The 26,710-nt window shown below is 44.9% G+C and overlaps 1 protein-coding gene across 2 annotated transcripts in view; it reads right to left on the bottom strand.

Moving 5' to 3' along the window:
• The window catches only part of TRPM4 (transient receptor potential cation channel subfamily M member 4), an 864,058-nt gene extending 838,081 nt beyond the window's left edge, over positions 1 to 25,977 (bottom strand). Inside the window, exon 1 of one of the 2 annotated variants that reach the window (XM_077457078.1) lies at positions 25,783 to 25,977. In XM_077457078.1, the coding sequence (XP_077313204.1) occupies positions 25,783 to 25,809 (27 nt within the window). In that variant the 5' untranslated portion in view covers positions 25,810 to 25,977. The remainder of the gene's footprint in view (positions 1 to 25,782) is intronic. The other variant, XM_077457079.1, reaches the window with a different exon arrangement.
• Positions 25,978 to 26,710: the final 733 nt, after the last annotated feature.

Below are 26,710 nucleotides of genomic sequence, written 5' to 3'. Positions count from 1 at the left end.
AGAACACAAAAACGTGGTCCGGCTTCAAGAAAATGGCCACCAGTGTCCTGATAGGGAATCACTGGGAAAATGGCCGTTTGAAGCCCAGAAGCATGCTGTCCTTTGCCCAGACTGAAAATGGCCACCAGCCAGCGCCATGAGAGCCTGAAAAAAAACATGTGGCAGAGACACAGCGCTGCACTGACACACGGGCAAACCTCACAGACACCTCCCGGGAGTTTAAGCACTCAGGATCCAGGCACCCCCAGTCAGCCAGAACCCAGGGGCACACACACACACACACACACACACACACCTCAGTATCCATGCACAGCCCCCCGTGAGGGGGGGGGGATTGTGACAGGGGAGAGAAGAGAGGGGGTTGAGGGGGCCCCCCCGAATCGACCTCCCAGGGAATGCCCAGCTGCTCAACCCTGCCGAGACCGGGAGAGCTGTACTTACCAGTCCTAAAACGCTGGGAGATATTCCATTGTAGCCAACTCCTGATCAGTACAGGGAAGGTTACTGGCCCGGAATACTGTGACACAGACATCAGTAGCCCGGTCACATGTATGCCTGGAGCATAAAAGCTCACCGACCACCTGTGGAGCGGAGGTATGTCATGGCCTGCCGAGCCATAGCTGCGACCTGCACGCACCCGATGGCCGAACTGGGGAGACTACAAGGATACGTGAACCAGCCTGTCACCCAGGGGGCTATTGATAGAAGATCACAGGATCATTCATCTTGTGCAAAAAGCCAAGCTTCTGCATCAAAAAACATGGACCTATGGGCCCCCAGGGTTCCTAGGTCCATCTCCTTCACTAGGCAAATTAAAACTGAGGTTGCTAGTGCAGAGTGTGGGGGATTGTAGCCTAAGGGGCCGCCCCCCTGGGCAGAACTAAGATTTCTGAAGTGTTGTATTACAACTTTGTCTAGTATCTCCTAGTGATAGGGCTAACACCCCATTTTGTTACAGAGAGGAGCTGTGTCGGTCAGTGAATATAAGAGAAACTTTAAATTTTAAATAGGGAACTTTGAAACAAAATAAGGGTCAGTGCCCATCTGTAGTGTCACCATTGCAATCAGTGCAGCCTGATCGATGCCCATCTGCAGCCTAGAGGCAATAGGGAGGAAGGCGGGGCAAGCACCGATAGATTACATACAGTGAAAAATCTTATGATAGGCAGAACAGTGGTGCAAGAGATGGGATTTCCTATTACGGAATCCAGCAAGTAAACAGGAGATTCTCTTGAACGTAAAAGTAAAAGAAAATCCCAATTGTTAGGCTGTCCCCAGAACAGGAATATAAAGGGAAATCATCCAATAAGAACACTAGCTCAGGCGACAATCAGGGATTCCCTCACCTTGGTGGGATTTCCTGTTGTGTCTATGGTTCAGGAAGTGAAGGGAAATCTCCCCAATGAGACATAGATACAATGCCTTGAAGGTATTCATACCCCCTTGAATTTTTCCACATTTTGTCATGTTACAGCCAAAAAATAAAATGTATTTTATGTGATAGACTAACAAAGTTGCACATAAAATTGTGAAGTGGAAGGAAAATGATCAATGGTTTTCAAAAATGTCTGAAAAGTATGGTGTGCCATTGTATTCAGCCCCCTTAAAGCCTGGTACACACTATGAACCCCCCCTCCCCCCAACCCCAATGGGGGGGGGGGGAGGAGAAGAGTCAGCTCTGGTAGAAATCGCTGTACCAACTATACAAAGTTAGTATAGCAATCTCCCTGCAAAAGTGTTGTAGTCTGACAGGGAGATAACCACCCCACCAGAACACTCCGATTAGAGCCTTCAGCCATTGGCTGTGAGTGCTGATTGGGAGTCAGTCGGCTGCTGGCTATCCAGCAGGCTCGTCAGACAGAAGTCGGCTTCTCAGACAGAGTGAGATACACACTGGCCGAATGTCTGACTTTTTTTGAACCAGCTGATATCTCTCAATCTTCAACCTGCGTGAATGGGGCTTTACTCTGATACCCCTAAGGCCCCTTTCAAACATGCGGACAGTATGTCCGGATTTCATCCATCCGTTTGCGGATTAAATATGGACATACATGCATCCCTATGGGATTGCGAGTGTCTGCTGATGAACATCCACTGACACCCGATATCGTCAGATTCTGCAGACGAAGGAAAATCCTATTTTTCTATCCGTCTGCAGAGTGAATCGGATGAACATGGACAGACAGTCCGTGTTCATCAGATCTCCCATAGAGGAGATCTGACAGTGTGGTCCCTGTACAGTGTGCAGGGACTGTCCTATCATCTGCCGGCTCAGCGGGGATAAACGGAACGATCCCCACGGATCTGTCCCGTGTGAAAGGGGCCTTTCTAAAAACTAGTGGAACCAATTGCCTTCAGAAGTCATCTAATTAGTAAATAGAGTTCACCTGTGTGTAAATTAATCTCAGTATAAATGCAGCTGTTCTGTGAAGCCCTTCATGAAGGCCAAGAACCACACCAGACATAATCAGGAATAAAGTTGTGGATAAGTTTAAAGTTTGACATTTGAAATTTTTGCCGCAAAAGCAAAATGTTATGTGTGGCAGAAAACACGGCACATTACTATCCCCCCCCACACCGTGAAATACGGTGATGGCATCATGTTGTGGGGATGCTTTTCTCCAGCTTGCAATGCTCCATGCACTAGCTGGTCAGAGTTGATGGGTAAATTCAATTGAGAATCTGCAGCAAGATTTGAAAATTGTGTTTACTGGCGCTCTGACAGAGCTTGAGCCATTTTGCAAACGGGCAAAAAAGTCACTCTAGATGTGCAAAGCTGGTAGAGACAAACCCAAAAAGACTTGCAGCTGTAACTGCAGCGAAAGGTGGTTCTACAAATTATTGACTTGGGGGGCCGAATATTATTATATAAACACTATTTATCCATTTCCTTCCACTTCACGATTATGTGCCAGTTTGTGTTGGTCTATTACATACAATACAATTACTGTATTTATCAGCGTATAACACCCCAAGTTTAGGAGGTAAATTTAAGGAAAAAAAAACAAAAAACACTTACATTTAAATACCCATCAATGCAGCCTTATCAGTGTCCATTTGCAGACTTGTCATGCAGCCTGTACGTCATTGCAGCCTTGAGCATCGTTGTCCCCTCAGCGATGCCAGCTTTTGTTTTTAAAAATGGTGCCGCTGAGATGTCCTGTGTATCCCCCAAAGAGTCGATACTTGTCTGGGAATATGGTCCCAGCCAACCACCGACCCTTTAGTGGGCCTTCGGACCCACGATTGTTTGCACTAATGTTTAGCTCACGATTGATACACCGAGATTTTCTCGGCTTTATTGTGCTTGTTCCCTCTCTCTTCTTCTACTGCTCACTTCTCCCTTTCCACCCCTCTTTTTCTTTGCTTTCTTCAAGGTCCTTGGGGGTCGTGCCCGCAGCCACATCTATGATGTCTACATTGGTTATCCCTGAATGTTCAGGGCATGAATTCCCCACAAAAAAAAAAAAAAGGAGTAAAAATATTTAAATACCTTAAAAAACAGCGTATACATGTAGCATGTTTGCAAGAAACTCACTTCCCTTCTTCTAGCCCTAAGTATTTTGACGCCCAATATCCCCAGGTATTTTTTGCTAATGGACCGACCAAACAGAGGGGAGTATTGATAGCTTTTCATAAGTCTGCCCCCTTCAACTGCACTAAACAGATAGCTGACCCCAACAGCAGGTATCTTTTGTTGGTAGGATCGATTCAGGATGTTGAGGTGACTGATGACATATTGTGCTCCTAACTCCAACCCGGGCCCCTTTTGCTATCTCACCAAACGGGGACCTTGCTTTTAGCCGGGGATTCAAATGTTGCCCTTGATCCAGTACTGGATAAATATCCATCGGAACGCGTGGCTGCGACATCCGCTGCTAAAACCTTTTCCCGCTCCCACGATTTAGTGGACTTATGGAGGGAATTCCATCCAACGAGTAAAGATTATACATACTATTCCCACCCACATCATTCCCATTCTAGATTAGATCATATGATAATGCTCAGAAAACATCTCCCACTGATCAGTCACCATATTAGCAGCTCCTTGGACGGATCATGACCCAATATTTGTGGTCTGTTGGTCTTTAGTGCATAACCCCCGCCGACCTACGTGGATTATGAATGACTCATTATTGGCACTCTCGGATATTAGGGAAGATCTTTTTAGAGCTTCTGAGGAGTACTTTCGCCTTAATTCTCTATCCGTTTCCTCTCCGGTGACCCTCTGGGAAGCCTACAAGGCCGTGCTCAGGGGACACATTATACAGATAGCATCTAAACAGAAAAAGGAGAGGCTAAAACTACAAGCGACGCTAGAATCCCGGTTCGAGGCTATCTCCGCATCTTTTAAGCAATCCCCCACCCCAAATAATCGTAGGCTTCTGGACCAGGCCCGCATGGAATTGGACCTTAGCCTCACAGCGTGTGCTCCGCTAGTCTAGACAACATTGGTATACTAAAGCGAACAAACCTAACGCGATGCTGGCCAAAAGACTACAAACTTTTAACCCCAAACCTTCTCCTATTACCTTACGCACTCGACACAACATATTCACTAGTAATCCGATCCGCATACTAGAAGAGTTCCGCTACAGACTCTCTAAATTATATTCTGCCCAAGACTCAGTTAGTGAACAAGATAGGGTAGACTTCCTGCGGCACATCTCGCTCCCGACCTTGTCTGAGACTCATAGGGAACTTATGGACCATGACATACAAGAATCTGAGGTGCGACAATGTATTAAAGACTTAAAAGGTAGGTAAGAAGCCTGGTCCGGATGGCTTCACAGCCCTCTATTATAGAAAGATGGTGGATGTAATAACCTCTCCTCTGACAAATATGCTCAATGCAGTCAAAAGCGGACAAACACTAACACCTGACTTACTGACAGCTAACATAGTGATGCTACCGAAGCCAGATCGAGACCACTCCTCTTGGGCCAATTTTCAACCTATATCATTAATCTTGACATGAAAATTCTCACCAAAATCCTGGCCAATCGCCTAAATTATTTTCTTCCTCGTCTAATTAAGGAGGACCAGGTGGGGTTTGTCCCCATGAGACAAGCAGGGGATGCCATCAGGAGAATCATTCATTTACAATATTTAGCTCGCAGCCACTTTGGAGACTATACTTTTATCTCTGGATGTGAACAAGGCCTCTGACACCCTGTCCTGGCCTTACCTTATGTCAGTGCTCCGCCATTATGGATTCGGCGCTCCGTTTATGCGGTGGCTGGCGGCCCTATACGATGCCCCTCAAGCTAAAATAAAATACTATGGGTTTGAATCCACTGTTTTTCCCCCATTCGGAGGGGCACTCGGCAGGGCTGTCCACTTTCGCCCCTATTGTTAGTTTTGGCTATGGAACCAATGGCTGAGGCAATCCGCTCACATCTGGACATAAAAGGCATTCCGATTGCTGGTTCTGAGCATAAGCTGTCGTTATTCGCAGATGATATCTTATTGACACTGACGTCATCCAGAGTCTCTTTACCCAACCTATTCTCCCTATTGGAATCCTTTGCATCTCTCTCTGGTCTGCGGGTCAATCCTACGAAATCAAAAGCAATGTCTGTGAACCTTTCCCCATCAGAATTGATCTCCCTAAAAACGAACTTCCCCTTGCTGCCCTATTTAGGGATACGTCTTACTCCCACGTATGATGGCTTGTACCAGGCCAATTTCCCCCCTCTGTTTAGGAAACTTACTGACTCGTTATTTTCTTGGACTCACCTTCCGCTCTCTTGGTTCGGCAGAATCGTCTCAGTACGCATGACTTATCTCCCGAAACTATTGTACTTTTTCTGTGTTACCTGTACCGGTAGCTTCCCATATCCTGCAACTTCATCAAAGGAGGTTACTAAAATGTATTTGGAGTTTCTCCAGGCCTCGAATCCATAAGCGAATAATGTACGCTCGTCGAGTTAATGGGGGTTTCTCAGTCCCCAATCTTCACGCCATTATGTTGTGGCAACTATAGCTCCCTTGGCCCACCTTCACGACACTTACCAAATGCCTCTATGGGCCACCATGGATCTTATCGACTCTCATCCTATCCTCATCTCCTCAATACCATGGTTGCCCCCATAGAAACGCCCGCGTGGGTTTGGGCCATGTATGACTCATTCCCTCCGTGTCTGGGACTGTTAAATACTCGGCAGGATTGCTATCCCCCCACCTGCCATTATTGCGTCTTGCTCATTGTCCTTTATTCCCTCCTAGCACTGCAGGAGAGCTTTGCATTGCTGTATTAAGAATAGCCAAAAGCATGCACCTGCATGTTCTGGCCAATCACAGCGCGCTCAGCTAAGAAAGCTATAAAATAATAATATATATATATATATATATATATATATATATATATATATATATATATATATATATCACACACACAGTTTAGCTATATCTCACTGAACTCCATTCCTGGTACACTCTAATATACGTCAGGCAGAGTACACAGTATCGTGCACCCCTCGTGCAGTTGCTACTATTTTTATGGTGGTGTACACAATACAGTGTGGTGTTGCAAAACAAAATCCCCATCATGTCCGGAAGGCCACCAAGGAGAGGTGGTGCCATTGTCGCATACAACTATTCCTGCCTGAAGCTGGCATGGAGTCAACCACCTCCGAGCCTGCCCCTGCTGAGCTGACAATCTCTGCCCCAGTGTGGCTTCTGTCCGATAAGCAGTGGTTTAATCTTAAACTATGTAGAGGGTACACACACACACACACACACACACACACACACACACACACACGTGTACTGCTAGCAGATTGGCTGCAAGTACTTGGGACACCTATTGCTATACCTTCATTCCTCAGTGCAGGTTTTCAAGAGGACTGGAGTAGGGTTTGAGATCCCAGATGAGGAGCAAGGAGAAGTCTTTTTCTTTGATGTTGGTCTACAGACTTGTTACCTTATGAGTTTATGTGAAATCTACATTAATAGCTGTAAAATATTGGACATTTAAATATATTTCATTTATATTCATATTCAATTTCTCTTTAATCTATGTACGGCAGAACATAATCTTCACAGAAATCTCTGGTAGACCAGACAAGTTGGTGCCTAGGCTTCTGTATAAAAACAATGGGATCCAAACCTCGTTGTTTTACACATACTCAATTCAAAGGATCCCATGCTGGGATATGCAATGAAGGGAGGCCAACCTGTAATCAATACTTAACTTCCTGGGAAAATTCAAGTTAAGCTCCTGCTCAGAATAGTCACAAGGATTTGCATTAAAGGGGGCTGACTTATGCAAAGTATAGAGATTGAAGATGTAGCCAGTCCTTAACCAGGAACAGGGAAGCTCACCAATCAGAGCCACGCTATGCCAACCAATGAGGCATCAGCATGTAATGATATACACAGACTAGATGGGAGGGAAACACATTTATGGCAGAGCAACCATCAGAATGGAACCTTGGTGCAAAGGGCAATTATGGGAAAGGTCTGCATTTTATTTGAAACTAAATATATGTTTGCATATTAAGGTTTTCAGGAATATACTCTGTATTCCTTCATGTAATTCTTATTTTAACCTAATATTTTCTTCCTTGGTGTAGACTATAGATAGATGGTTGTGTATTAGATAGAGATATTACATTTCAAATATAGTATACGGGGAAAAAGACTGCATGGGAGGTCGTCATATGCCTGGTCAAGCATGTGGTGCCCAAGCAGCTGCTGTTGATCTGCTTCAGACATAGGTTTCAAACAGCAATGGTGCGATTTGCTGCACACATGTGCAAAAATGCCCACACCAAGGAATTTTTCAAAATCAGCAGGGATTCAGCAGTGCCCTGCACGCGGAGCTCTGCAATGTGATGCAGTAGGGTGGCTGCCCTTAAGCTGCCCCCTAGAGGACATCCTGCCTCTTTGGAGTTGTGCCCCCTTCCTTCTTTCAGGCACCCAAGTAGAGTCAGTGACATCATCCCCTCCCTCCTTGTCACTGGAGCAAACTTGGCACTATGCTGCAGCTGGGGGAACATAACTGCCATTTTTTTTGTCCTTCTTGGGCACCCCTCTCTAGGCTCACGTTACTCCCTTCTTAAACCTGGGAACCAATATAGGAACCGTCAAATCATTGCACATCCTCCAGCAGCACATGGTTGAATAAGGAAGGAAGGGAGGAAAACTACTCTGAGCAAGGGTGACAGGATGAGGAGCACGAGGATGGCTTTGTTATCCACTCCATCAACTCTTCTTCCTGTTCTGGCTCAATAACACGGCCACCAGCAGATGACACACCATGTCCATGACCAGTACTGTTGGCACAGACCCCTTTTGCCCTCTTTTAGTGGCCTCAAGTGTCTGCCTCTCCTTGATGGCCTTCTGGACATGATGTATATTTTGTTTTGCAACACCACATTACACTGTATTGTGTACACAACCAGAAAAGTAGTGTCAACTGCACTATGGCTGCACTGTATTGTAATTACAATTTTTGATCTAATATTTCACAGCAGGGCCCGTTCCAGCGCCCACCAAGAGCAACTGTGAAGGCCACCACTGATGCTTTATCACCAATCCTGGTTTCCCCAATAACCAAAAATTTTCAAAATCCAATTGTCATTGGGACAGAAAGTGAGGTGAAAACTTCTGAACAGGGGCATGGACATCGAAACAAATGTTACTGGGGTGATAAACCTTCCCCATGTTATCCAAAAAGCTTAACCACTTGCTTACTGGGCACTTAAACCCCCCTCCTGCCCAGACCAATTTTCAGCGCTGATGCACTTTGAATGACAATTGCGCGGCCATACAACACTGTACCCAAATGAAATTGTTATCATTTTTTTCCCCACAAATAGAGCTATCTTTTGGTGGTCTTTAATTACAGCTGGGAGTTTTATTTTTTGCTAAACAAACAAAAAAAGATGCAAAAAAATAAAAAATCATGTTTAGTTTGTTATAAAATTTTGCAAACAGGTCATTTTTCTCCTTCATTGAAATGCGCTGATGAGGCGGCACTGGTGGGCACAGTTAAGGCGACACTAATAGGCACAGATAAGGCAGTACTGATGGGCACAGATAAGGCGGCACTGATAGATGTGACTGATAGGCACTGATAGGTGGCACTGCTGGGCACGGATATGTGGCACTGAGGTGCAGCAATGTTGTTGAGGCAGATTGTGGGCACTGCTGGGTGGCACTTTTTTTAATTCTGTGGGGGTTACTGGCAGGGGGCAGGTGGGCACTGATACACTGGCCGTGATCGGGACTGATGTCCCGATCACGGCCGCCGGTGATCGGCTCCGTTTTGTCACATGATCAGCTGTCATTGGCTGACAGCTGATCACGTGGTAAGGGGTCGGGATCGACCCCTTGCTCGGATCGGTGATCAGGCAAGTCTGATTGACTCGCCGATCACAGGGGGCGCACAGGCCACTCGTGCACAGGACGACGTCAATAGACGTCGTCCCGGCAAAGGAGGTCCGCGCTGTAGCCGTCATTCGGCTATAGCGCGGATCTCAAGAGGTTAAAAATAGATTTTTTGCCTGGAACTACACTTAAAATAGATAAGTTCTGAATTATAAACAGATTCAACTGAACAAACCTACAGTCCTCATCTATCTGAGGATTGCATGTATAATGTTGCTGTTCAGAGTATATAGGGCCTGCGCAACATTACATCCCAGCCGCAAGCAGTTTTAATTTTTTTTTCTTTCCTTTAGAAATGTCACTTTGTACAGGGACTGTCCTGAACACATGAAAAAGTGTGCCACTTTACAAGCATACTATAGACACACCATTTAAAAAAGGAAGATTACACTTTTGTTTCACTTTAAGCATTAGTAAAATCACTGCTCCAAAAAATAAATAAAGCGAAATGTTGCATTGATTCATGTCCCCTGGGGTAAGATCCAGGTCCTCAAACACTTTAGGACAAGAACCTGCATATTAGGTCTTTAAAATTTGCACTTTTGATTTTTCACGGTCGAGTCCCATAGACTTTAATGGAGTTCACATGAATTTTTGGTCTGTTTGCATGCTCTGCCACGAACCGACTCGGGGCAGGGGTTGGGGTGTTTGGCTCATCCCTAGTGTCCATGTTGTCTGTGTCCCACCCCCTGCCATCACCTCCTTGGGGGTTATGGGTAGTGGTGGGCCTGATGAAAGAGCGCGGTCGTCTTGCAATCTCGACCCGCACACTCAAGAAACGCGTCGCACATTCATCAAACATCAGTTTCTTGGGCTAAATGCCTACTTTTAACCTCCTAAATGTGAGTGCAAAATCTTACTACTGTCACATTGTAAATAAAGTTTTTGAAAAAATCTGCACCCAGAGGCGCCCCTCTCTTCTTCTCTTCTTATCTTTAGCTTGGTTTCAGCTCTCTTAAGGTGGCAGCCCTGCATGCGGATCCCCCCCCCCCCACAAATGAACTAAGACCATTCAATTACTCCCTTTTTCTGTGTCCGTTATGTGGGGTTGTCATTGTGGGCCATGTGGATGTTGCTTGGTTCTGTTGACTATGTTCCTGTTGTGTTTTTTGTTTTACAGTCCTGGTGTGTCCGATGTGGATCCTGGGCCATTCTTATGTGCACTGGGGTCAGGCCGGAAGGTAGACAGCTGGGGATTTTCCCGGAGCGGACGCCACAATACAGTGGATAGGGATCCCAGGTAGAGGTCGACCGATATGGGTTTTTCTCTGGCCGATGCCGATGCCGATATTTAGAAATCATGGCGGCCGATAGCCGATATATGATGCCGATTTTTTTGGGCCGATATGTTAGGCCGATTTTTATTTTATTTTATTTATTTTTTTCCTTTTTTATTTATTATTATTATTTTTTTAATCCCCCTTGATCTAACACACCTTTCCCATTGGGGCGTTTTTCAGGCGCTTTTGGGCTAAAAATAGCGCCTGTAAAGTGCCTGCAAAATGGCTCCCCTGCAGTCTGTGTGAAAGACAGAGTGCTTTCACACTGAGGCGATGCACTGGCAGGATCTTAAAAAAAAAGTCCTGCAAGCAGCACGTTTGGAGTGGTGTATATACCGCTCCTCCACCACTCCTGCCCATTGATATGAATGGGCACCACTGTCGAAGCGCATGCCATGCGATTTGGCAGCAGTGCTTCATGGGCGCATTTAACCTCTTCCTTGGCCGCTAGCTGGGTTATATGTGCCCCACTAGCAGCCAAATAGCACCGCTAAAATGATGGTAAAGAGCCGCTAAAACTTGAGTTTTAAAATCAACGCTCCAGTGTGAAAGCAGCCTTCATAAGTGATACAGAAAATTTCTTACATTTTAAACATTTATTAAACAAAACAAACCTCCAATCAGTTTGCTTGTATGTATGATTTAGATTAAAAAAAAAAAAAAAAATAAAAAAAACCTATGTATTAAATAAAAACAGGTAGTCAAAACTTTTGGCCGAAAAAAAAAAAAAAAAAAAAAGGGCTAACTTTACTGTTTTTATTTTATTTTTAAATAGTGTATTTTTTTCCCCAAAAAATGCATTTGAAAGACCTCTGTGCAAATGCCGTGTGACATAAAATATTGCAACAACCGCTATTTTATTCCCTAGGATCTCTGCTAAAAAAAATATATAATTTTTGGGGGGTCTAAGTGATTTTCTGGCAGAAAATACAGGATTTTTACTTATAAGCAACAAGTGTCAGAAAAGATTTAGTCTTTAAATGGTTAAACTGGGAACTTTTACACACAGAGATGACTTCATTCATTCAAGTGTAAACATTGTATCATTTAGTTCTTTTCTTGGCAGACTGCCCAGAGAGGAGGAAAGTGTTGCTATGACGACTCAGCAACTCACACTGACTTCTTACAGAAGTCATTTCAAAGTCCCACTGTAGTTATAAATCGGCTTTTTATCAGCAAAATCGGCCGATGCCGATTATTTAAAAAACGGCAAATATCGGCCGATATATCGGCCGGCCGATATATCGGTCGACCTCTAATCCCAGGGGATGTTGTGGTCCAGAGTAAGGCCGGAGATTCAGCGGTACACTCGTATAGACCATCCCCCGGGAAGTGCTGTTATTGCATGTTGTGGGCAACGATCTTTGCCTCAGGGAACTGAAATGGGATTTCTTGCGAATAAGGTCGGCCTTCCCTGAAACAGTTCTAGTGTGGTCAGACATTATTGGGAGGGTGGCCCGGTCTGTTGAGCAAATAAATAAAGCAAGAATAAAAGTCAACAAGGCATTGGCACAGTTTGTGGTCTGTAACGGGGGGGCTGGTGGTTCGCTACTGCAAGTTGGAGGGAGACAGTGGCCTCTATTTGAGGAGGGATGGGGTACATTTGTCCTCAGTGGGCATTGATATATGCTCCAGAAAGGTCTCCAACAGGCTTTACGGCTGTAACGGGTCACCCACGCGTAAGGGATAACTGGTGGTGGACTGTGGCAGGGGGTCTCTGGTTCCTGGTATAATATATATTTTAATTAAAATAAGAAGTTATTTTTATATGGTTTTGCTGTTTGGATTAAATGGCCCCTATATTAATATCAGACAGTGTTATGTGTTTCATTAGTAAATTAAGATTAAGTAGAGGGGTACTAAGGGGGTGGTTGTCAGAGCATCTAGCACATCATCCTTACACCATTCATGATTCACAGTGCATGGTGGTAAAGCAGTGTGTCAGTCATTCAGCAGGAGGTGATACTGCTGCCTCCAGAATCCCTTTAAGCTGCAGGAAGATTTTTTTTTTATTGAAATGCCATGTTGCTCCTTACAACCCAACTACAGGGCATTACATCTCTGACTTTTACCCTCAATGTTGGGTCTGCATAGCATTGGATAACCACGATGTAGCATGCCAGGGGGTCTTTCCCCCTCCTTTTCTCCCCTTAACTATCCCTCCCACACCCTTACTCTTTGACACCCCTCCCTTTTTTGGGGGGAGATTTCCGATAAGGCCATAGGCTTTACCCCTGTATTCAAAACATGTTTACATATACTAAGGCATTAGTATGTGTCTTTATTGCAGTTTTTAACCCTCCTTCAGCATGGTTCATTACATTGGATACCCATTTTTATTTGATGGTATACCTTGATTTCCCACACACAAGATTTCTAATTTTACAATACTTTTGCCAATTTTCTCTCCATACTACAGCCCTCCAAACGATGAAACCATGACGTGTGCTCCCCCCTCCCCCATGTATATGTTCTGGTTTATGTTTGTATCCTTGTATTGTAAATGGGTGGAACCGATCAGAAAGCTCATGTGAAAAGGACCCTTACCATTGGGGAGATTTAAGTGTTTCATGGTATGTGTTCAGGATTAGAGATGGCCTTGCGGTTCGCCCGGTGGTCGGTTTGTGGCAAACTTTGCTCGTTCGCGATTCGCCAAACCGGCGGACTTCTGACACTGTTCGCGGCGGACATATTCGTTTACATTGTGAAGAACTGACCCATGACACATGCATCATGGGGTACAGGACAGCCAATTGAGACATTTCAGCACATGGACATACCCCCTACGTTTTAAATAGACCTGATCTGGCGGCCATTTTACATTCTGTCTTTTGTCAGTGTAGGGAAAGGACGCTGTGTGGAGCAGGGACAGTCAGTAATCACTAGCTATTACTATTAGGTCCACAAAGGTCATTTTAAGGCCTGGTATAGGTGTACAGTATATAGGGTTGTAATACACTTAGAAAGTATATTATAGTGCACTGCAGTGCTGCTGACCGATTCTGCAGCTGTCGTTTCTCAGTGTAGGGACAGTTTGGTGTTGGAGCAGGGACAGTCTGCAATTCACTAGCTACTGTTAGGTCCACAAAGGTCCTTTTAAGGATTGGTATAGGTGTACCATTTGGTGTGCAGTATATAGGGGTGTAATGCACGTATAAAATACTTGCACATATAGAAAGCATAGTATAGTGCATTTCCACTGTGCAGCATTGCAACTGCTGAGCGGTTCTGCAGTGATACTACAAAGAGTGACAAACGCAATTAGAAAAAAAGTTATTGGTGTGATAGACCAGTGGCCCCCCAAAACTACACATTGAAGCGAGGTGTTATATACCTTCTTCCACATATACTGCACTTCTCCAGAGACTTTTGTCAGGGTCATTTAAAAAAAATAATGACAGGCAGAGGAAGAGGCAGGCCCTTCCGCAGGGGTGGTAGGGGTAGAGCAGAAGCAACAGGCTTGAGCCAAAGTGTCAAATTGCAGAAGGTGCGTTCAATTACGTCAAAGGACGCACCAGACTTGGTTGAGTGGCTCACTCAGCCTTACTCTTCTGCACCCTCCTCATTCTCTCAATCTGCACCCTCTTCACTCTCTGCTGTGTGCACCCCCAAAGACACTACCACCACCATATACCCTCCGCTTAAGTTACAGGAATTATTTACTGATCCGCAGCCATTCTTGGCATTGGATCAGGAAGAGGAGGTAGCAACAACTGCCACTCAGCAGTCTGACGACAGTACCCAGATCAGCCCAATGAGGTTGGTCCCCGGTGTTGCTGCTTACTCAGAGATCTGTAATTATAGCAGTGGGGAAGGTGATGTCGATGATGATGTGTCTAGTGATGTCATGTGGGTGCCCACAAGAGAGGAAGAGGAGGGGAGTTCAGAGGGAGATATGGACCAGCAGATAGGGAGGAGAAGCAGGAAGAACCTACATTGCACAGGAGGGACAAAGCAGACTGTTAATGTATCAGGAGCGAGGCATCAACCATGTACGGTCACATCTGGTGCTCCCAGGACGCCGGCACATGGCTTCGCAGTGTGGGCTTTTTTTTAACGTGTCCGCTGCTGAAAATAGTGTTGCCATCTGCAATATTTGCAGTCAACGCACAAGTCGCGGTAAGCCCAACACTCACCTAGGGACGACCGCCTTAAGAAGGCACATGAGCTGCCATCACCGAGCCCAGTGGGAGCAACGGAACCCACAAAGCCACACTCCAGGCTCTCACCGTCCAGCCTCTTCTACTTCTCCTCTAAATGTTAATAAAAGTTTTAAGCGGTATTTCACTATGAGGCTGTATTTTCTTTTTGGCCTATAATAAACATGGAAGAATCTCTGTCCTCAGTCACCCCAAAAGGTGGATAGCCATTTCATCTATTTTTTTGGGTCATCTCTGTCTACTCTGGTACCCATGAGAAGTTACAAGTTTGCCAGCTTTTTCGTGTGGGTTTACATCAATAACCTTGTGTCACTCACTAGGTATACTAACTGGGTCCATAACATCTTGTAAGCCTCCTCTCAAGTGGTGATGGATTTCTGCAAAGCATTCACTGAAGTCACTATAACTTCTCAAGATATTGCACTTTGTCACCATATTGTTTCACTTATGGACTCTTAACACGTTCACTTTAGTGGATAAACGTATATAAAAACATTTTTTAGTATATTTGGATATAGTGTTATCTATAACATAGAATCATTAATAGTGTTAATTTATGAGTTTTTTTTATCACTAATAAAGTTGATTGTATTTTATTATATATTTTTTTTAAACTGGTAAAAGATTATATAGATATTGTCATCTATCTATATAATCTAAGCGCTGCACCTTTTTTATTATTTCACCATTTTGTTTGTTGCAGTAAGTCTGCGGTGCTGGCAGCTATTTATTTGTGGTTTGTGGCTAGCACATTTTTTTCCTCACTTTATATACAAGGTATATAACTTTTACTGCCCACTGGGTGAACCTTCTGACGGCCGTCAAGCATGTAACCCGTGGCACTCGTGTAGATTTGTTTTTACCGCCACGGATTGCATGCAGGCCTGCCTCTTCTCCTCCTCTTCCTCCATCCTCCCTCTCCTCCTTGGCTGACTCTTCCTTTTCCGCTGCGCCGCCCAAGCTCCCCAGAACCTATTTGACATGCCAGGTGAGACGTTGCCATGCTGTGCTGAGTCTTCCGTGCCTGAAAGCCAAGAGCCACACTGGCCCTGCACTCCTTTCAGCTTTGCATTCACAGGCAGATCAGTGGCCAACACCGCTCAATTTGACCGTTGGTAAAGTGGTGTGTGACAATGGTGCTAATCTACTTAGCGCATTGAAACAGGGCAAAATTACACACGTGCCATGGATGGCACCCGTCTTAAAACGTGGTCATGCAGCGATTTATTGTCAAATACCCTGGGGTCTAGGACATCTTGGGGCAGGCAAGGAAAATCTCGGCCCATTTCAGAAGATCTTACATGGCCATGGCTCGCCTTGCTGACATTCATCGGTGACACAATCTGCCGGTCAGAAGTCTTATTTGTGATTGCCAGACGCAATGGAGCTCAACCTTCTATATGCTCGATAGGCTACTCCAGCAGAAACGTGCAATTAACGACTACCTGTACGCACGTGGCAACGTATTTAGATCCCCGGTAGAAACACAAAATGGCGGAAATGTTACCACCATCACAGAGGGCTGTCAGAATGGAGAAGAATGTCAGAATGGAGCACTTCCAGGCCTTGCTTAGAGAAATGCTGCATTCTGCTTTTGTGTGCACTGGCAGAGGAGGAATTCCCACTCCCAGAGAAAGAGTTGTGGGTACCAATCCAACAGCGCCTGCAAGAAGAGGGCGGTTTGAAGAAGTGTTGGTGACTTCTGATATGAGATCATTCTTTCAGCTGACCCATCGACAGGTGTCCTCTGGATCCAGCATCAGGGAACGCCTAGACCGGCAGGTGTCCGACTACATCGGGTTAACGGCCGATGTGAACGCTCTGAGAAGTGATGAACCCCTGGACTACTGGGTGGGTAGGCTTGACCTCTGGCCAGAGCTTGCACAGTTTGCAATGGAACTGGTGGCTTGCCCCTCGTCCAGTGTCCTGTCCGAAAGGGACGTTCAGCGCAACGGGGGGGGGGGGGAATCGTGACCGATAAGTGTACTTGCCTAGCTCACAAGTGTTGACTACCTCACATTTATAAAAATTAATGAGGCATGGATCTCGGAGGAATTCAACACATGTGACCAGTAGACCATGTACATGCATAACTCTATAAAAGATATATAGACATCTATATATGAGATAGAGATATCTATCTCATCTAGCACACAGACTTTTTCTACCTTTCGCTCACTTTAAAAAAAAAAAAAAAAAAAAAAGCACACCGTACTATATGCCCATACCCTCCTGTTTGAAGAGGTTGAATGGTGTCATATTTTTGGGTCCCGCAGCAAGTTGCTGATATCAGTGCTCTTTATTTCAGTGCTCGTGTGGTCTCAGTGCTCAGTCTCTATCGCAGTGCAGCTGTCAGTGCTCAGTCTCTATCGCGGTGCAGCCAATCAGCAGGCAGTGCCAGCACCATGGCTGAGAATCAGCACTGGACTGGCACCTCCGGACCACCGCAGTGGAGGCAAGGGCCGGGCAGAGGGAGGGGTCAGGGGCTCAAGCACAGGACTGCGCTGCCCTGGCCTGACCTTGCCTCTCCTCCATGGCCTTCATGCGGTCTTGAATTGACAAAAAAAAAAAAAAAAAAAAAAAAATAGAATGCTTGTCGTTGTCGATCCCAGATTCACTTAATACTTCTGGTATGTCAGTGTCCATGTTGTAGGACTATGTGTACACAGCTAGTAAGTATTTTGTGGCTGAAAATATGACCTGGAGGTTTTTAAGGTTCGCCTGCCATTAAAGTGAATGGGGTCCGAACATTTGGGCACGTTCGCGAAACGCCCCATCGGAAGTTCGTCCATCACTATTCAGGATAGGAAGTGAAGACCATTAGAATCGTCAATATATTTACCCTTTTCCACTCTATATATTACAAAAGACAATTTTTTAAAGGAGGCTTAAATAAATAAATAGCTGGGTACTTCTTCAAAATTGAATTGAGACCATGCTTTGCAAAATCACCTTGGCATTTCATGTGAATCCCTCGCCCTGTCTATGCAGGTGTATGCAAAAAACACCCATGTTTCTTAAATTTAAAAATAAAATACTTTTTGCATTTAGCAAGCAAACACAAAGGGCCAGTCAAAAAAAAAAAAAAAAAAGAGAACATAAAACAACTCAAAGCCTAGCAGCTGCAGTGTGGTTTCAAATAGCATCAATAGAGGTACTTGATCATGGACTGGGTCAGTTGTCTCATATTCAAAGCAGCCAGCAGCAGTACAAGCCAAAGGCGAGAAATGTATGAATGCACCTGTACTCTAATTCTAGATGTCGCTTCATGCGAATGTATGCTGATCCTTTGCAGCTCCTTCTTTATGTTTTGCTGGTGAATGTTTGTGATTGCTAGGCCAATTTCTGTGTTGCAAATGTCTGTTTTTGCACATTTGTTACTGGTGACATTAACTAGATTGAGGCAGGTTCAACACAACGGTCTGTCACGTAATTGAGAAGGGATGTGGACCACTTTAAATAGGCACAACGATCCAGTATGCACCCAGGGATGAAGGCCCGGAAAGCAGTGTGATGGCCCTTTCTATTCCTGGTTAGACAGCTTGGATGACTCAGCTTGCCTCCTGGGGTTCAAGTGGCATTGGAAGCAACCACTAAGCAGAGAACTATCACTGTGAGATTATCTGATGATAAATCTGTTGCATTTCTATTATGACTTTGTACCTCCATCCAATATGTGCCCCACTGGTGGCTGCTGCTCCCCCCCCCCCCCCCCCCGAGAAAAAAAAAAAAAAAAGTTACCCAAGCTGGACATCGAATCTTGGCTGGGTCAGCAGAGACCAGATGAGAGTCGATCCATTTCTGAGTAGGCTGGCTGTATCCAGCGATCAATCTGGGTAGAACCAGCCTGTCGGATGTTTTACATGTGAATGCAGCCAGCAACTATAGACGCTAGTAATCATTGCGTTCTGCCGACCAACAGTGTTCATTTTGAAATCATATTTCGAATCAGTTTTAGTGCATCAGTCTTAATAATGTCAGAGGACTTTAGACCACTGGAGCATAGGGGAGAAGAGACTACAGGAACAAGTCTGGTAGCTCAGAAAAACCCGCAGGAGTGAAGGATGAAGTAAGTAAAAGTGCTTTGAACTGTCTAAAAGTTGCATAGTGTATGGTCAGCTTTATGCCGCGTACACACGTAGTAGACTATCCGGCGGACTTAGTCTGGTGGACTTTCCGAACGAGCTACTTGCCCACACACAGCACTTTTTCAGCGGACTAATACGGCGTACTAAGTCCGCCAGACTATCCGCCGTACTTTTGAAATGAACGGACTCACCCACACATGCGGAGAAAAGTCTGCTCATTTTGAGCACGTCTTCAGGTAGCCAGGGCCAGCGAAGGAGGTGTCGCTGGCCCCGTCACCTGGTATGAACTTAAAGGGGAACCCCTACGCTGGCTACCTGGAGACGCGCTCAAAATGAGCAGACTTTTCTCCGCGCGGGAAAAGTCCGCTCATTTCAAAAGTACGGCGGACTGGCACACACACGGCCGTACTGTCTGCCGAAAAGCGAGTCCGGCGGAGAGATTGGAGTGCAAAAATACTCTTAGTCCGCCAGACTTTTGGGTAAAAAAGTCTGCCGAAGCCTACACACGGGGGGGATGGGGGGAATTGTCCTGCGAACTTGAGTTTGCCGGACTTTTCCACTGGATTGTTTGATCGTGTGTACGAGGCATTAGTGCTAAAGGCCAACTCCAGAAGACTTGAAAATTCTCCCTCGCAGTGGGACTGTTGCCACACTGCGAGGATTAACTGCTCAATTAGGTCTAAGGGCTATGCAAAAATAAATTTATGTACCCAATCTACTGTGCTGATAGATCGGTCCCAGAGACATCTTCCCTCCCCCCCCCCCCCCATGCTTTAGGGGTTTAAGGCCCTGACATCAGCAAGAATGGAACAGGGTTCATAGCCGGAGCACCCTAGTGCAAAAGTACTCTTAAGTACACACGATCAGACTTTCCGGCAACAAAACTGTGGAATTTTGTCCGAAGGGCATTGTCTCAAACTTGTCACAATAACACAAATGTTGGGCAACAATTACGAATGTAGTGACGTACTATGTGGTTTTTCAGCTCTTTAGCGCCACCCTATGGGCATCTTCTGCCAATTTTGTGTTAGTAGAAGTTTGGTGAGTGTTGATTCACGCTTTTTAGTTTGTTTCTGAATGGGTGTTCATGAACCAGACATGTTGCTGAATCAGAGGAGATAAAGCGTTATTTATTGGTCTTGGAGTTATTTATTTGACATTATTTTTTGGTTGAATAAGGATTTGTTATATTTTCTATATTTTTGGATGCATAGATTGCACTTTTTGGTTAAGTTCTATTGGCAGATAGCATGTCTAAATTTTCCTTTTTTAACCACTTCGGCCCCGGAAGAATTTACCCCCTTCCTGACCAGAGCACTTTTTGCGATTCAGCACTGCGTCGCTTTAACTGACAATTGCACGGTCGTGCGACGTGGCTCCCAAACAAAATTGACGTCCTTTTTTTATGGCATTTGATCACTCCTTCGGTTTTTAAATATTTTTTTGCAACACACACACACACACACACACACACACACACACACACACACTTTACTATAATAAATATCCTCCCAAAAATATATAAATGTTTTTTTTTTTTTTAAAGTTTAGGCAGTTTCTTCTACATATTTTTGGTTAAAATAAAATATACAATAATCTATTGCTTGGTTTGAGCAAAAGTTATAGCGATTACAAAATAGGGGATAGTTTTATGGCATTTTTATTAATACTTTTTTATTTTTTTTTTTAAAGGCAACGATCAGCGATTTTTATCGTGACTGCGACATTATGGCGGAAACATCAGACATCTTTGACACATTTTTGGTACCATTGTCATTTATTCAGCAATCAGTGCTATAAAAATGCACCGATTCCTGTGTAAATGACACTGGCAGTGAAGGGGCTAACCACTAGGTGGCAGTGTAGGTGTTAAGTGTGTTCTAGGGGCGTGTTGCTAACTGTGGGGGCGTGGCTGTGTTTTACACATCACTGATCTTTGCTCCAATCACAGGGAGCAGAGATCAGTGACACTGTTGCTAGGCTTTACTTGCTTGTTTACTTTAGCATTTCCCCGTGAGTCGATCGCGGGTATCCCCACGGTGATAGAGTCCGCGGGACCCATGGCCCGACTCATGGACCTTCTCAGGGTGTGCCGCTGGCGTCGCGCGCCCCCGCTGCCTCTTAAAGGGCAACGTATTGGTACGGGATTCTGCCTCCAAATGACAGTTTGGGAGTAGGCAGTTACATTTTAAAAAATACAATGTAAAATTGACAAGGGACACCAACATGGTTGTATCTTTGATCTTAAAAAATGACGGGATAATGGTGTTGTTGTAACTTGGCAATAAATTATTATTATTATTATCACTAGAATAAAAAAAGCCTTTGAAAATTTGTTTGCAAGAACACCATCAGTATCACCAGCAAAGCAGCTTCATTATTATCCCATTAAAGAAGGAGAGAATTGTGCGCTGCATTTGGAGATATGAATCAAATGAATTGGTACGTCACGAATGTTAATGCCCCATTACGAACACTAGTTTACAAGACTGACCGCTTCTGGCTCGTCCTCGCTTCCGATTGAATGTTTGTACTTTTGACTTTTGTCTGATTGACTTGTGTACACACGATCGGAAAATCCGGCAACACACATTTGTTGGCGGAAAAAATTTGAAGACATGCTAGCCAACATTTGTTGGCAGAAAGTCAGGCAACAATTGCCCGATGGAGCCCACACGGTCGGATTTACTGCCAACAGCCTGACATCAAGCATTTCCCAAGTCTGATCGTGTGTACGGGGCTTTGGGCTGGCTATACGTTGTACAATTTTCTTCTACAACTTTCCTTTAGATTTACCAAAGCCATATAATAGGAGGTCACATCTAAACACTTTCAATTTTGTATGCAATCAGGCAGGCCTTTGCACTACATAGTTAAAGATAATTGAACAATAAAATTGTATAATGTATGGCCAGCTTTACTCTACCTTAGACTTAAATAAGCAGTTTACCCCTCATAGTGTGGGTGCAGCCTCACTGAAAAGATTAATATTCAGATTTCCTGCAGTAAGGTTACAAGGAGGCTTAGGGCCGGTTCACACTGCGGGCGATGCGAGGCGACACGACTCGCCTCGCCGCTATCTTACAAGTCGCCCCCGTTCTGTACAATGGAACCGTTCTGAGAGGAGCAACTCGAGTCGCTCCGACTCAGAAAAAAGGTTCCTGTACTACTTTCGGGCGACCTCGGGGCGACTTGCATTGACTTCTATACAGAAGTCATCTGCAAGTTGCCGCTGAGGTCGCGGCAGGTCGCGGCGAGGCAAGTCGGTGTCGCCTCGCATCGCCTGCAGTGTGAACCGGCCCTTACTGTTGTAAAGCTTGAGAATAGGACATTGCTCTACCAACACAATCTATCTGCTCATAAAAGATCTATTTATATAAAAGACTATTATAATCACAAATGAATAAATCAGTTATGGGTGGATGCCATTAGTGTCTCAAATCTTTCAGGGATTCCCAAGCTTGAGCCTTGCAATCATTTGCTACTGAACCAAATTCTTCATAATGTATGCAGATTAAGTTGCTGAATTCTTACCAACATGGTCCTCCAGAACAGTGACACTAAGGTGTGACTGAAATATTAGTTTTGTTCAGCTCTTTAAGGCCCCTTTCACAACAATGAACTGATTGGGTCCACCTATCAGTTTTCAGGTGGACCCGATCGAATCATCCATTGCTCTCTGTGGAGTGGAAGATGTCCACTTACACCCGCTGCCAACTGATCCAATCCTGTCTGCTAAAAATCAGATGGATGGGGATCCGTTCCCATCCATCTGACAGATCGTAGGATAAACAGATGGAAATGGACAGGCAGTCCATTTCCAGCCAACAGCTCTGGAGAGAATAGCGGGCTGTGTCCGCTCTGCATCAGCAGAGCGGACACAGACCGGTCATCTGCCTGCTCAGCAGTGATCATCGGAGAGATCCCCTGGCAGACTCCACCAATATGAAAGGGTCCTAACAGAAAAAGCCAAACAGGCAGCGGTGACGAAAAAAAAAAAAAAAAAAAGTGTATCTAAAACATCTTCTGGGACTTTGCCTTAAAGCAGTATTAAGCCCCAAAAATGTAATATAGCTTGCCACTCATTGGCTGCATTAGTGCTCATTTTTTCCCTTGGTGATCTGGCCAATAACACACTGCCTGTATTAGAGTACTTCTACTCTGAATGAATGAGCACAGGAGGCACATTTGGACATCAGCATGATCAGTCGGGGGAGGGCAATGCAAAGCTTTACAATACATGATTCAGTTTTTTGTGTGGATGGGGAAACAAACCGATTCCCATAGCCATACATTGAAGGTGGATGGGGGAATCCTTTCCGTGGCACCATTACATTCTAAACAGTGGTGAGACTCCACTCCGGCAGAATACACAGACTAGCACTGCAGCCACTGATTGAGCAAATTTATCTGATAGGGCAGTTGAACAGAAGTGCAGAGGCCACACATGGCTCTAAAATTCATGCAGTCCCTTCTGAACTGGCTTAATTTTAATCCATCTATGGCCGATGTCCTGTCAAATACTGTCCCCAGTCAGATAGTGTCAGCTGTGTACTGACAAGCAGATTCCGAAAATACCTGCTCCATGAGTACAGGTTCAAGCCCCACCATCCAAGTGGGGACAGAATATAAAAAAGAGCCGAGTGAAGCGAGGCCGTGCCGAGCGAAGCAAGCCCACGAGGGGCCCTCCAACTATGTGCAGCCCTAGGTCCACTTGGTTGGTGGGGCTTGCACCTGGACTCACGGCGCAGGCGCCTTTCATCTTCTGAGATTTTATGAATCTCCTTGTGCTCCGTACTGCACAAGCGCTGCGCCTGCACAGTATGGGGTGGACAGTATTTGATAGGTGGACATTTTTGGATAGAACACCAGCATTAGCTGCAATAGCAGATTTGAATATGTTAGCATCCCCCCTTTTGGGATTAAGGTTTTACATAAAAATTAATAAAAGTTGCTCATTATAAGCACCTCAGTCAGTGGCAAATGCACCTGTATGGCATGTCTGAAGGACAGCTTGCTCTGTTGAAAACAGACTTAGGCTGGGTTCACACTAGATGCAGCCATGGCTCACAGCAGAGGGCCGGTGTGTCCCTGTTCTCTGGTGTGCATCAAGTCTGAATTTTTGCATGAAAAATCGGACATGAAAATAAAGTTAAAGATGCGCAGGACCCCTTTCACAGTGCGGCCCGTAGCCACCCCGGGAGATGTGTGAATCGGCTTAGTTGAAAGCCAGTCACTCTCCTGTCATGCAAATTGGATGCCGGGAGCCTGCATCCATTTTCCATAAGTGTTAACCGAGTCTTACTGACCAGAACACCATAAAAGAAAAGGGGCAAAACACACACACACACACACACACACACACCTCTATTAGACCACTTTCACACTGAGACGCTTTACAGGCACTATAGCTCTAAAAATAGCACCTCTCCTCTCACTCCAATGTGAAAGCCCAAGGGTTTTCACACTGGAGTGGTGCGCTGGCAGGACACTCAAAAGAGTCCTGCAAGCACTGTAGGAGCGGTGCTTGATATCAATGGGCAGCGCCGCAGTAGCGGCACTTTTAACTCCTTATTTGGCCATTAGCGGGGGGGGGGGTTTAAAAGCATCCCGCTAGCGGCCAGAAAAAAATTATTATGATAAAGCACCACTAGATGTGAAGGTGCCCTTAAAGTGGTGTTGCCACCAAAAAATTAAAAGTGCTTAAAATTCGTAAAAAAAATAAAAAAAAAATAATTGGCAAAAAAAAAATTTTTTACTCACCTCTAAATACCGGTTTCTAGGGGGTCCCTCGTAATCTGCCTTCCTCATTGCCCAGGCTGGTGACATCACTTCCCCTCGCGCCGCACATTCACCTGGGACCTGTCATGTGTCCCAGGTGACTGTACGGCGTATCACGGCGCCCTGCGCCGCTCGCGCAGTGGGTGCCCGGCTGTGAAGCCACAGCCGGGTGCCCACAGTATGCATGACGGCGCCGCGAGCGGAGCGGGGAGCGAGGGGGGGCTTCGTTCCCCCGCATCGCTGGACCCTGGGGCAGGTAAGTGTCCGATTATTAAAAGCCAGCAGCTGCAGTATTTGTAGCTGCTGACTTTTAATTTTTTTTTTTTTTTAGGGGGTACCCCACTTTAAGAATTGGCATGCTGTAATACATTTTTTTTAAATCAATGCTGCACTTCTGCTGAAATCCAACTAATGAGTAAAAAAATCTGTTGTAACGGAAAAGCAAAAGATCGTCTGCCACATACAAACTGACACCTACACCAGCTTTTGATAGCAAACTATAAAGCAGAGTATTGCCCATGATCATTTTTATTTACACTAGGACCCCTTTCACACTGAGGCCACTCATTTTAGCAGCGCTTTCCTGCTGTTTAAGCAGCGCTCTTCAGACGCTAGCTTTTCACCCCAAAAAAAAGAGGAGGTTTAAAACTCCTGTGTTGCGGCGCTTCCGAAGCGCTTTTCATTCATTGGAATGGGCAGGGGCATTTTGGAAGCACTGTATACAGCACTCCCAATCCACCCTATGTTCTGCAAGCACACCAGTGTAAAATCACTCATTGCAATGAATGGGGGGCAATTTTCAAGCACTTTTTCTATCGCTAAATCGCCTGAAAATTGCCTTAGTGTAAAAAGGGAAAAAATAAAAAATTCTCAGGACAAGTGTTCAGGGTATACCTAAAGAGTCCAAGAAGTACTGATACACAAGGCACTAACAAACTGTTAAGAACATAAACTAGTAGGTGAAATAAACTCTAGTATACACTGCAAAGAGAATCTATGATGGACTTGCATAGGCTTAAGATATACACAAAGCAGCCTCCAATGAAACACTGAGCTGTCACCCTGCATCCCACATACCTGATCTTTGGCGATAGTGTTGGCCATGACTTTCAGCTTGTCGTGTCACCAACCAACGTAACCTTCCTACTCTCCCAGCCGCTGGCCTTCTCTGGTCGTTTTCCTGTTGCTGCTGTGCCGTGCTAGGAGATACAGAATTTGAAGTCCCAGGCTGGAGAATGTTGTTCTATTATAGTGTATGCCACACCTACAGGCAATAGCTCAGTACCCACTCCCCACCCTGTTCTCATGTAACACGCACACCTGCGGAGAACCTGTCTGTCAGGATTGCTGAGCTTATCTGCAGGAAAACCTCACTCTCTCTCTCTACTGTTTGCTTGAGCTTTGTGGACTGTATTGTGAGTCTGGAAATAGAAGCTGGAAGTGATTGTTCATAATAACTTGGGAATTTAGGGTTTGCCTTTTAGCATAGTTGGCAGCTGTTCTTGTCTTCCAGGGACAGTCGATAGTTTTGAGGAATTGATCCAGAGATGTTGTGTTCTTGGAAATGTTTCTGGATTTTCAAAAGTGACCAAACCTGTATTTTGCCTTTCACAGGAAAGTAAGAAGTTTAGTTTAACCACACGTCAGCTCCGCAAGGTTTACCCCCTTCATGTCCAGGCCATTTTTTGCGATACAGCAATGAGCTAATTTAACTGACAATTGCGTGGTCATGCGACGTTGTACCGAAATAAAATGGATGCCTTTATTTCCCCACAAATAGTGCTTTCTTTTAGTGGTATTTGATCACCTCTGTGGTTTTTATTTTTTTGCGCTATAAACAAAAAATGCAGATTTTGAAGAGAAAAAACTATTTTTACTTTCTGCTATAAAACATACCTAATAAAAAAAAATTTAAAAAATCGAATTTCTTCACCAGTTTAGGCCAATATTTTTCCTTCTGCATGTTTTTGGTATAAAAATCCCAATAAGCATATAGTGATTGGTT

This window comes from Lithobates pipiens, unplaced genomic scaffold (assembly GCF_037356315.1).
Source record: "Lithobates pipiens isolate NorthernLeopardFrog02 unplaced genomic scaffold, aLitPip1_a1.2 Scaffold_27, whole genome shotgun sequence".
In the NCBI taxonomy this organism is placed as follows: domain Eukaryota; kingdom Metazoa; phylum Chordata; class Amphibia; order Anura; family Ranidae; genus Lithobates; species Lithobates pipiens.
Note: the sequence above shows the minus strand (reverse complement) of the source record. Positions and strands in the feature narration are given on the sequence as shown.